Source organism: Camarhynchus parvulus, chromosome Z (assembly GCF_901933205.1).
Source record: "Camarhynchus parvulus chromosome Z, STF_HiC, whole genome shotgun sequence".
NCBI classification, from domain to species: Eukaryota; Metazoa; Chordata; class Aves; order Passeriformes; family Thraupidae; genus Camarhynchus; species Camarhynchus parvulus.
The window spans coordinates 18,709,657-18,722,614 of record NC_044601.1 but is presented as its reverse complement, the minus strand read 5'-3'; the positions used below and the strand labels follow the sequence as shown (position 1 = coordinate 18,722,614).

General features: G+C 36.8%; 1 protein-coding gene across 5 annotated transcripts in view; it reads right to left on the bottom strand.

Moving 5' to 3' along the window:
• ZNF608 (zinc finger protein 608) overlaps nt 1–12,958 on the bottom strand; it is an 86,300-nt gene that overhangs the window by 39,700 nt on the left and 33,642 nt on the right. For all 5 annotated transcript variants that reach the window (XM_030969169.1, XM_030969170.1, XM_030969171.1 and 2 more), the window contains exon 3: nt 9,537–9,792. In XM_030969169.1, coding sequence (XP_030825029.1) covers nt 9,537–9,792 — 256 coding nt within the window. The remainder of the gene's footprint in view (nt 1–9,536; nt 9,793–12,958) is intronic.

The window sequence follows — 12,958 nt, the reverse complement described above, 5'->3', positions numbered from 1 at the left end:
TCTTTCACTCCCATCTTAAGTAACCTGCACCCTGAAAGAAATCGGGGCCGGGGGTGGGGGGGGGGAGGGCTGCAAAAAGTTGATGAAGTTGAAAAATCTCAGAAATTAGATACTGTCAAACAACTAAATAATTTTTCCATTGAAGAGTCACATGTGCTTAAAAATGCTGAATTTTAAATTTTTATAAGAATATCAAGGAAATTTTTTTCTTTCTTTCACACAACAGCAGAAAAATGAAAGACTTTTTCAAATGTGTGAAACTATATGGGGATGTCATCCTCTACAGCATTCAGCAAAAAGCAATCTTATCTTCATTAAAAAAATGAACGTTAGTAGCATCTATTGGCCTTCCGTCTGGTTATATCACTTCTAAATAAAGGCGTCTGGCTGGAAATTGCTGGAACCCATGAGCCATTTTTTGGTTTTGGTTTTTTTTTTAACATTTTTTAATTGCTCAGGCTTGTAACCAGTGATTCTTCCTAGTCTGAAGCTTTATGAATTCTATTAACAGCTAGTGATTCTTCTGGATGAAATTGGCCTGGATGCAGACGAATTTGTACTGCCTTCACTGTCAAAGGTGACAGTGACATGCGAACAAAATCCCTCAAACTCAATTTATTGCAAAACTTTCTCCACAGAACCTACAGTCTTAACTTTTAGGACTTTCAGAACATTGTAGAGAATAACCTAAAAAGTAAGCTTCTTTTTAAAATCTGTAACACACTATAAGTCATACTCTGCTAAAAGCTGACATCAGTTTCTCTCTTCCCTAAGGGAAACAGCTCTTTTAGTGAAACCTGAGACTCTTCTTACTGTTTCCAAATCCCAGCTAGAGTGGGTCACATAGCCTCAGGGCTTTCAAAGATCCACAAAAGCCAGCTCAATATGAATGCAAGGTTAAGAAGTACAGGTTCGGTCACTGCAGGGGAAAGTAAACAGGCAGTAAAACATAATTACTTGCTTCAACCGACTTAAATGAAGAAGTTTTAACTGATGGGGAAAAAGAAAACCCACCACCTCTAGATTAATTGAAAATTGATTTGGAACTGCCCCCGCTTGAAACTGATTTTCCACAACACTTATCCTCAGTGTTAGGGACTGGCGACAGAATTGCCATCGCCTAACAACTAATGTCAGTTCCATTTTATTAACGGAGATCATCATACTGTTAGCTAAATTACTACAGAAACAGCAAATAGCCTGATCTTCTTCTAACACTCAAACGGAAACAACAAAACTCAAACAAAACAAAATCACTTAAACACACGAAATATTGACCCAAGTGTAGGCCTAGTAAACATCCCAAATAAACTTAACGGACATCTTAAACCAGAGGGAAAAGAAAATAGTAGGGGGAAAGAAGGTTCTTAAGGCTTTTCTTGAATATTATTCTTGATTCTGATTAAATCTTTAACAAGGATGGTAAAAAAAAATCTGCCCTTAAAAATTAATTCTACAGTCTTTTATTTCCATAGCTGTATCCCCTTTAGGTTCTATTAAGATTTAAATTTACAGCTAGTATACTCAAACCAGTGCTAATTTTGATGGATGTGTAAGTGTTTTGCTTTAGTTGATACTCCTTAAAAAAAAAAAAAAACACAAAAAAAACCACCAACCCCGAAAACCGAAATTAAAGCAAAATGCTCTAATACTGGTCTTTTGTTTTTCATCCCAGATGTTTCTAGGGGATTTTATTACCCTAAATTTCATAGCACTTGAGGATATAAAATTGATGAACTTCAATTGTGCTTTCCATTGCAACACCAGCTTTTGTAAATCCAGACCTACTTTTTCAGACTAAATCAAGAAAGCTTTTTCCCTTAAGCTTTTCTTTTTTACATATATTCTTTTTCTTCTCCCTCACCCTCTACATTTTCGACCTCTGTGTTTTCTGCCTCCCTCTTCTAGAACAAAAACATAAGCAGTAATCTTTTATTAACCCTGAAGGTCAAAGGGCTGTTTTCACTGTTCAAAATTTTTAATTGAGTTTTTCCTTCTGCTTTTTGGATTGCTAATTGCCACCAAAAACTCAAGATTAGTAGCTAGATACTACTACATCAGTAGCAACTAGAAAGAATTACAAATATGCCTCAGGATACCAAAATTTAACTGTCCACTCTTTCTTTTAAAAAAATGAAAAGCTGCTGATCTGATACTGGAAAATTAGTCCCGATGCCAAAAGCAGCTTTTCATGACATAGCCTCAAACAGTGGAGAAAAAGGATTATTTTTTAAATTTATATTAATCTATATTAGTACAAACATACAGCCTTATCAACTGAGAGAACCTCTCATTCACCACTGTACAAGATTGGTGCCAATTAGGAGAGTAGAAAAACTGGAATACAACAGCTTGTTCTAACTATTTAAATTACGTATAAAATTAATACTGACCAAGAGAACATCTTTAAATAAGTGGGTTAATCCCTGAAGCACACCAGTTAAAGATGCCATTACAGTTGTGCTTTCATTCCTTACTCCAATGGTATTTATTCAGTAAGGAAACACTTGGATGCATACACACTTCATTAGCAGCCATCTCTCCCCCTGCTATCTACAAATCCAAACATCACATGTTCCAAGTATTTCCTACTGAAACAGTCTCACTTCTAAGCAATCTGCTGCTACTGAGATTTTGCTTTTGAGCAATAAATGCTCAAAACTGTTGCTTTTCTTGAAGAAGCTCCAGTGTTCATAACCTCACTGCTTGAGCAGGCTCAGTTTCACATTCAAATAGCTCCAAGCAAATGTTTCCAATCTCAATTATCCTCCTTCCTTTTTCTAGGCACCCTCCCTGCCCCCATATGCTTGTTTGTAAAAGGGATAATTTTCTATGTATGTACAAGAAGCGCAGGGAGTCTTCCTCTGTAGGAGTCTGGCAATATGCAGAGTTTTATGTAAGCACTGTCTGGAATTTGTTAAGTTTTTTCATTCTCTGCTTTGGGTTATACCAAGAGAATTACACCCAGATCCTCACTCAGTTGCAAAATGTAGCATATGCCAGGTCCCTTTACATAAGCTGTCTGTTAGTACCCAGGCTAAATAAGACACATCTGATGTTTTTGGCCAGTTATTGGGACTGCATTGTGGCTACACTTTGCTTAGCATTACATCAGTATATTAAGAGTGGACCAACAAGAGAAGCATTAGGCAGTACAGAAATCACACATTCCTCCATGCAACAGAGACGTACAGCCTCTCTAAACAAATCTGTAGGACTAGCACTGGCTAGACCCTGTGGGGTGTTTATGTTCAAGGAGGAATGCTGACATTTAAATACCAAATTTAACGTTTAACAGCACAAATTTCCTAAGTGCTTTTCTTCCAGTGTTGGTCTGCAGTTTCCAAAAATCTGAAGCAATGGTATTGGGAAGAAATGGAAAGGGTGATGAGCTCGCTTAACTTCTCTCCTGTACTTAGAAAGACTGGAAATTAATAAAGGTTCTGTTTTCACCCCTTTTTTTTTTTTTTTTTTTTTTTACAGCTCTTCACTAATCTGTGGTGCTTTACATCACTTTTACATCAAACTGCTTCAAACTTAAATTTATGTTTATATGAATGACTAATTGAAATTTTTGGGAAAAGGAGCTCTTTGCAACAGAATCAAAATTAAAACTCAAGAAAGTCAAAAATATTTTCCATCTCCCTTCCTCTGCCAGCAGGGACCATCCATAACCTATTTTGAATTTCTGCTTCACTGATGTTCATACTGACATGATTTATGTACTGTTTGCTGAGAACAAAGAGCCTGAAAAGGTTTGGTTATTGTGACCCAGCTGATTCAGGGCAACTCACTGAAGCCACATCACAACCATGTGCACCTGGTTCATAAAGTCAGTCCCAATGGTTTAAAACCAATCGAGAGGCTTTTGTGGATACTCTAAAATAACTATTTTCTTCATTTATTTTAGATGAAAATGGCATAAAACAGGCTACAAGTAGTAGGCACTCCTTGGCTCTAGCACTGGCCAGCACTCTATGTTTCAAGGAAATACACAAGAAACAGTGTAGAAGTCAGAAGACAATGCCTGAATTTATGTCCCTAAACAAGTGCATACTCTGACAAGGTCACACAAACAGCTGAGATTATCAAAATGGCCCCTTCAGACATGAGAAATCTTGGTTTAACTACAGCTAAATCCATCCTGTGGTCTGAATCCTACAATTCTTAAAACTTGTTTCAGACAGTATGTGTACATCCCAGATTCCTTCTGTAAAGTAGGTAGAGCTCCCACAAACCACAAACATTTTTATGCAAGAATGTGGCTTTCCATTGTGAGATGCAAAGCATATCTCTTCTGCTACAGGTTTCTATGTAACACATAATACACGTCAGACTCCAAGTGCCTGAGATAATACAATGAGACAGCTGGAAGTCTATAAAAAAAATCACATATTTAAGCCTTCCTTAAATCCACCGATTTACTGGGTCTGGCATCACGTACAGTCAAAAGAGCAAAAATTAAACATAGTGTGTAAAAATATAAATACATGTAAAGGCTTTTTCTTGACAGAGGGCATTTTGATAGTGGGTGATATTCATACTAGGTCAGCAGACAACCCATGCAGCAGGAGAAAACAACTGGATTTTAGGTGTTCTGTTAATGTAGGTAGCCAAAAGCCCTACTTATCTCCACAGACCACTTCTCTGTAATGTGGACATAACACAGCCTAATTTTTGAGCAGTAGTTATCTTTATGCTTCTGTTGTATAAATAGACAATTCTGAAATAAATATAGTGGTTAACAATACCCAACCCCTGTACCCAGCGAGTCAATGGTCTACATCACACAGAAATGTAAATGCACCCAGTATAAAAGCAAACTTGTTACAAACCTGTAAACCTGATACAACTGTATCACTTGGTTTAATAAAGCCTATTGCCTCTCTCAATAAACGTTGCTTGAGTTCAAGACAAAAATGTGATTTAACATGTTTCTCTAAATTTCTACGAATTGTTGTAATGTTCTTTGATAAAAATCTCCAACATCTACATTTATTTCCTTACACATTTGACATGGCTTTCACCATTACAAGTTTCATTGTTTGATCACGCCTCTGTATTTGTGAAAGTAAGTAAGTTTTTAAACCACAAAAATTGCTAACAGGGAAAACAGACAGCCAGACTATTCATTCTTCTAATTCTATTTCTGTTGACACATACACACCCTTACTTACACACACATGCACAAACACGTATCTAAACAAAGATATTTAAAACAGACTGTTGTTTTAAAGTAGTCTTTGCAAAACTAAGACCACATAGTAAGGCAGAGAGGAATCCACATCAGCTCTGTGCAACAGATAACATTTTCAAAACAAACCATCCATATTAGTTGCGAAAGTGGCAGGCTGGAAAACTGTACACACAACAAATACCAGCATACCTCTTTGTCATCTAAGCCTTCTCCTTTCTACTAAATTTCTCTAAAAATTCTGCAAAATAGTGTCAGAACTGATGCTGTGACAAATTTGGAATACCCTATCAATGGTCTCAGGTTTTTGAGATCCAACAGATTCCTGTTTCTTCTATTTGGCAACCAGTCTCAGGTCATAAAGACCAACAAGCTAACACTGATTAAAAAACACAAGTCATTTCCCCATTATTTGTTACTGTACAACAGCAGGTTGCACCTCTTCTGCACAAAGAGGAAGAATCTCACCACATGTAGACAGCTTGTTCTGCACACAAAGGCTGCAAGGGCTGTCTCCTACGCAGTTTTCAGTAAAAAAAAGACATCATCAGAACAACTGGTTCCCACCTAAAGGCAGACTCTACTACTAGATGCAGAACTAAAACCAGGACGTGACCTGACTGCGTGTGAGAAGCCGAAGAAAAACGAGAGCTCTAAGCAATTTAGAAAGTTGGTTGGTGGTTTCCCTTTTTTTCTGGGTCATTTTTATTTCCTCCAGGCAGTAAGAAGCAATTATTGCTCACTTAGAAATTGTTTTCCCAGAAGATAATCACACAATTTAGCAAGTACCTGATTCAAGATAAACTTTTTTTCTCAGTATAGCAATAGAGATTTTTAGCAACTGTTTCCCAGAACATCAGAATAATCAAACAAACCAAAACACACACTCCAGTTAACACTACCAAGCTGCTCTCCGTGAAGGACTTTTACTGCAGATAGCTTCTGGTGTCAAATATCCACATCAGGTGCCAGTTTCAGGTTGACTTGCCCACGTAATAATTTCTCTTTCCTCTCCCACAGGATAGCCTCAGACAGTCCCTTCAGTGCTCTGTTTCACAGCAATTACCACCATTTTGGACACATTATCAAGTTATATCCAAACAAGGCTGTTATGCAGATGACAATGCCTATGGCATACATACTAGCAATTAAACACTACACAGCTTAGTGGAGCAACTGAGAAATGCCCATGTGAAAACCATGTGAAAACTCAGTCATTTAAGAGTAACCACCTATGGTTTGTTACCACACCCTGTAATTAAATGTCACAGACTTCAGATGCCAGCTGCCCTCTACACCTCTAAAGATTAAAACACGCTGGGAAAAATGGTCTGTCTGATTTATTAAATCAAGTCAACTAAATAAAGTGGTGTGGAAGTAATGAAAAGAGCTGTAACAATGCCCCTTTTGATCTTTCAGAATTTTGTCTGAAATCAAGATTGCTTTCTTCCCTTGCCCCCTACCCTTGAAGAGATTATCTTAAAAATATGACTCATAAGCCTGAACATTATCCTTTTTCTGACCTCAAAGAACAAATGCAAGAGATTGCAGCAACTTGCTCAACATACATAAAAGAAAACTGGTTACTTCAGATGGCTTCATAACAGGAATTCTCAGTATATACCTTCTCTTTTATGAAGTATGTTTTACATTTATGCTAATAATGAGTTCTGCATAAACTATTTGATTTTATCTTTCTCCACTCAGCTACTATTCTTGTTGTGATAACTGTGATTCACCACATCCTTTCTGTATTTGCATTCCCACAACTAGTTGGTGCAGCACACAAAGGCTGCTCAGCAGCACACTTGGTTCCTATGAGTATGCAGCCAGCCTACAAGCCTATCCTTATCACATCATAACTCATTTTACAGAGTGGCTAAACTAGATTCAAAATAATTCAAATATCTCAAAACACAAGCCAGGATTAGAAATTTTCATACCTTCCTTAGCTTGTTCAAATTGTTTTATGTTAAGAAACTATAAGATATATAGACAGCCAGAGAAATGGCAGTTTGCATGGGTGTTTTTATTTACTTTTGGAAAGCAGTAAAGGGAGTGAAAACTAAAGAAACACATAAAAATCACCAAAAAAATTTGTATGTCATCATGAATGTCCAGACGGTTTTAGATGTGCCTAGTTACAAAGACTTTGGTTAAAGTTAAGTTAAAGGTGGATTTACATCAGTTCAGGAAAGGCTGTGCTCTGCCCTAAAGTCAAAATCAGAACTTGAGAAAATTAGTATCAGATAATATTTTTTTCTATTAAAGGTAAAAAGAAGACCCATCTGTATGCTGTTTCCTAGAATTTGTCAGAAATGGCCCCATGCAAGCTTTTATACATCTGCTTTCCTGAACATGTCATAAAGCTTGTCATAAATGCTTGTCAAAAAACATGTCATAAAACACATAAATATATACTTATATGTGTGCTCCAAACATCAAAACTTAATTAAAATGCAAAAAACATCATTAGGAACTCATTTTTCTTAATACAGTGTTGATTGCGGACTCTGGGATAAAACAGTCAAATTTGTATTATTTTCTTCAGTCAGCAGGGTCTGAAACACTCAAACAGAGCATGGTACAAACCACACAAAATGATATCACATCAACTATCTTCAGTCTCTTAATCTACACTCTAGCTATATTTCTAGAGTATTTTTGAATCCCATTTTATCTATATTTGTAGTCACTCATAGCTGTAGTGTACACAAAGAGTGTCTGTAAAGCTATGAAAACACACACACTCATAACAGTTTCACTCAAACAGTCACTACTGAATTGAGTTGTTTCACAAAATTGTTTCAGACAAAACTAGGAAAAGGCTAAGGGAGTTCATTTCCATTAACTAACAAGAGTTTTTAAACCATTAGAGTGCTGAGATACTGGTAAATGGAATGTCACCCTGACCAGAATGCACTTTTTTTAATACTTCATTTCTAGTGCCAAACCTTTCGCAAGGAAGGCCTCTTAAATTCAGTGGGGGTCAGAAGTTTAGTTTATTCAGCAAGAATAACACTATTAACAGCTACTGCTCTTTCATGTCAACACAGTTAACACCCACACATTCCAACTCTGGTTAATACAGGCCAGCCAAGAAAGATTGGAGTTGCTAAGGGCAGTCATCTCTGCAGGGATATTTTAAACCAGAATTTATACTGTGCTTTAAAAACAATCTAAAAGGATCAATCTACCTTATGAATCTGCTGTAGACATACACAGAGAGAAAGATGGATGGATGAAAGCATATAAAAGCAAGTAAATCTGACTCTCTCTATTGATTTTTGAGAGGACAGCGTAGAGCACTTTGGTGAGGTCTTATATATCACTGCAAAGGACAAAATGCCATTGTGCATACGGTCTGAAGCATGTCAGGATTTATCATGAAGTGCTGCATCGCTGTATTCTGTCATTATATCATTTTGTAAACAATCTTGTTTTCACTGTTGAGGGAGGTAGATCACTAAAAATTAAATAATCCTCAAAAGAAAGATTTTCACACAGCTATAAATGAAAACATCTGCTATTATTAAATGAAAAATTGCAGAAGTTTAGTGTACACATGCAGTATTTTTAGCAGGAGAAAGCTGGAATTTTAATAATGAGTTTTTGAAATCCAAAATGGAAAAATCTGCATATCACATCATAATCCTCTTCCTACTTACTTTGCTCTAAATCATAGCAAATCATAGCAAATCAATGTTTAGTGTTCCCCAAAGCTCTTCAGCACTCCTACTCGGACAAATGTCTTCAAAGGATATTAAAGAAATCAATCTGGTTTTGATAGCACTTCTTCACCACATGGAATGCTTTTCTTCAAAGCTGAAAGCTTTCCTCTTAAAGCATATTTTAGATAACCAAAAAGCAAAAATAATCACATCAAACTGAATTTTTGCAGGGTCTCTGGGGCCTCTATTATTATGTAATCATGGCATTTCTTATCAGCTGAAATATTCAGCTAAGTTTTCATCTAAACTATTCTTATATCCACTCCCATCACATAAACACCCCCTCATGATGTTCATTTAAATAGGACATTTATGCTATTCTATTAGTAATTTCTTCATATGCTTTTCTTAATTTAGCAAGAGGAAACAATTCTATTATTAGCTAGGGTTACACAGTAGGTCATTTGGAAAACACAGCTGCTTTAAATAATAAAAAGACCTGCCATTTGTTTTTAAAACAAAAGCTCACTAACTGAACTGTAAAGCTGTGACTGCCATAGCATTAATGGTGCCCCAACAGACTACCCAGCCTTTAGCCAGCACCTAGGCAGATACAGCATACACATCGCCAACACATCTCAGAGACAAACCTATTGGAAAAAACAATTTACCTTCTTCAGTTTCATGCCACACAATTCCTTCCAAGTTCACGCTGGTCCCAGGCTCACAGGGTCCAAGGCATTCGGGTTCTGTTACTACTCCAACCTCGCAAGTATTTACACCCACTGACCGTGTCCGTACCAAAAGCTGCTCGACTGGTGCTGCAATATTGGATGAAGATGGGGAAAAGTAGGAAGGCAGAATCTGAGGTGTGATACTGCTGGAAATCGGAGGTGGAGGTGCAGGCACTGTAAACAGGGGATCAACCTGAAAACAACAGACAAACTTACTATAATGGTGCTGTGAGAGATAAAAAAATAAAAATAAAATAAACTGATATGAAATAAAATACATAAATGTTTCTTTTAAAAAAAGTAATAGAAAGTCCATTTTGCCAAGATTGCACTTCTTTATGTAGGGATTTGGTGTATCACAGGTAATTTTAGTCTTATGAGTTCAAATTTTTTGGCATTAGCCCAAATGCCGCACATGAAAAATTAAGTACATAAATATCTATTATACATGCTAAACAAGGCAACTTGCTAAGTTTCTACTAGACTATTCCCTGTCATCATAGACTATTAGTATGAAATAATAATAAATTTTTAAAACAAGGATTAAGTTAACTTTTATTCTTGGCACCGACAGAGACTGATTTCTGGATGGAAATTAATTTTGTGAACTGGGAACTTCATTTTCTATTTACAGAAAAAAATTATAAAGACAGGTACAAAGACACAAATGGTATTCTTTCATAGAGAAATTAGTAGTTGGAACAATTCTAATATCCATATAGCAGCAAATGCAATCTCTTGTCATCTGATAATTTAAAACACATTAGGATGACCCACCTAGTACATTACAGATAACATTTAGATCTTTCTACTTGGAATAACAGAGAAGACTTTTACAAGAATCAAGCCAAACCATCTAATTTCTCAGGGTTTCCAAAATGCGTATTTAGAAGAATGCATCTTGCCAGACAATCAGTCTGAACACAAGACAATTCACAGAGACAATATCAACGTATGAACTGAAGAAGTTATCTCTCCCATACGACTTCCAATCTACTCAGGAGCAGATTCTCTATATGAAGATCTGGCTGAGGGTTTTCAATATTTCACTCTGGCTCTAAGGTCCCTTGTCCCATAAAAAACAGCTAGATGAGGATATGAGAGTGCCCAGTCAACTAGCTAAACCCCCTGGAAGTTACGTTCATTTGGCCCATTGGATCACAGATATCATGCAAAGAAATCACTCTTCAACCTAATGATTTTTTAAAAGTAGCTGCTTTTTAGCTGCATTGAAATAGAGGACCAAATGTCTTCATGACCATGCTGTTTTTAATTTTGGACCTCATAGGAAGACTCAACAGAGAAGACATAATGACTCACTGTACATCATCTAGGTTTTGCTCAAATGTATATTAACACAGAACAAAGTTAATTTTCCTGCTCGTAAAGCAAAATGGGGATACAAATAAAAGGACAGACTAAAAGGTATTACATATGTATCACAGATCAGCCCACTTCATCAGATGGACACTTTTTGTAATGAGAACATAAAATGACAAATTAGGAAGAATTTTTTTAAAATTGTAACAATTGTTATCATTGGCCTTTGTAACGATTCTGGGTTTTTTAGCATTATTCATAGAAGCAAACTAAGTACCAAGGCTTTTAATCATGTGTGCAAGCCTTATGCATGCTAAATAATTCTCAACTTCAATATTTTCAACTTTGTGAAAATATTTTGCATGATCTTTGTATGACCAGCCTAGGTTCTGACCTCAACTACATTAGAATTAAGCAGGAGAGGGGAAGGACCTATAACCACAGTCTTCTCCAAAGTATTCCTCATTAGAGGGGATTCTTTTTATTGAGAATAAAACCTTCAGGTTAGAGGTAAGTAAAAAAACAAACAAACCCAATAAACCGAAAAAAAACTAGAACAAATGAACAAAACAACAAAAACCCAAAAAATTTTATAACCACAAACAAACAACCAACCACAAAACCCCACAACACCAAAACCAAAACAAAACATAAATACTGGAAGTGTCCCTAAGGAGTAAAAACCTACTAATACCATCAAAATTCTACTGGTTAAAGCAGAGTTCCTGTGACATAGAACAATGCACTCAAGCAATGATGTCTTTATTCTTCTCTTTATGCCAAGAGAGTTGCAGAGTTAAAGCACAGGCAGAAAGCTTTGCAGAGCAGACTTGAATGCACACAGGAAAGTCAAATATCAACTGACCCACAGCAGCAGCTGTTACTTGCAGTATCTAATAGCACACATCACACAAAACCACAACTGTGGATGCTGTGCGTGGGCAGACACTGATCCTGCGCTCTGCAGCTCCTGCTGCCTGAAGCCAAGTGGAGGCATCACACGTTTGGATGGCATGGAGCCCTGCTCTCTGGCACTGGCTGTGTACTGGTGCTCTGTCAGTGGAACCAGGTCAGGGCATACCCTCGCATCATTTAGGGGTTCTTAACATACCTTACTTCAAACCAGAAGAGAACTAGGCTCAGTAGCTGGTAGGTAAATGGAGCCTAGCACTTAGGAAAAGCTAAACCACATCCCATTATAAACCCAAAAAATGCTGATGAATAGCCTCTTTGATAGTTTACATGGTGTTCTGTAAAGCTGTGCAAAACCTCCTACTACACATGCAACATAATTCTTCCATAAAATAGAGTTATCACAAAACCAGAGGAAGAAAATTCCTAAGTGTTTTCTGTGGTCATACTAAACTAGCCAATGTTTTAAATTAATGTAGGCTAAATTGACAGATGTGTTTCCCATTTTTGACTATTATAAACAGTGAGGGGGAGCTAACGAAAGCATGGATCTGACAGTGTATCCCATTAAGTTCTTTGTTACAAATATTTGTGCTCAGTTCTGATTTATTTAGACCTGCTAATAAATGTTCATGTTTTCCACTAGAAACATTCACTCAGGACAAGGCCAAATAGGGGCATCTGCACTAAATGGGACTGCTTCTCTGTGAATTAAAACACTAAACCTTTGGCTGAGAAATAAGTGGACACTTACTGTCTCTGAGATACAGGTTCATTGCACAAGTATGTCCTTAGCCACAAAAAAAAAGCTTAAACATTGCTCCAGATTTCCATGTTTTAAAATTAACCCATCTTGTTTGATAATCATAACAGCACTGTTAAGTGGTGGTTCTTAGAGATCATTGTGGTGACACAATTGTTTTCATGAATTCTCCAAAGGGCACTGAGGTAAGCTATTAGAGGCAAAGAGAGGCAGGAAGGCCGCCATCTCCAGTGGAGAAAAAGGCACATAAGATTAACATCTGGTGGTGGCAGTCTGTCAAACTGAGGAAAGTTAATGTCAAGAACAGATGCTCTGCAGTTTCTCACTGTTATTTTTTCGTTATTATTCCCAGGTGTTGGCGCAT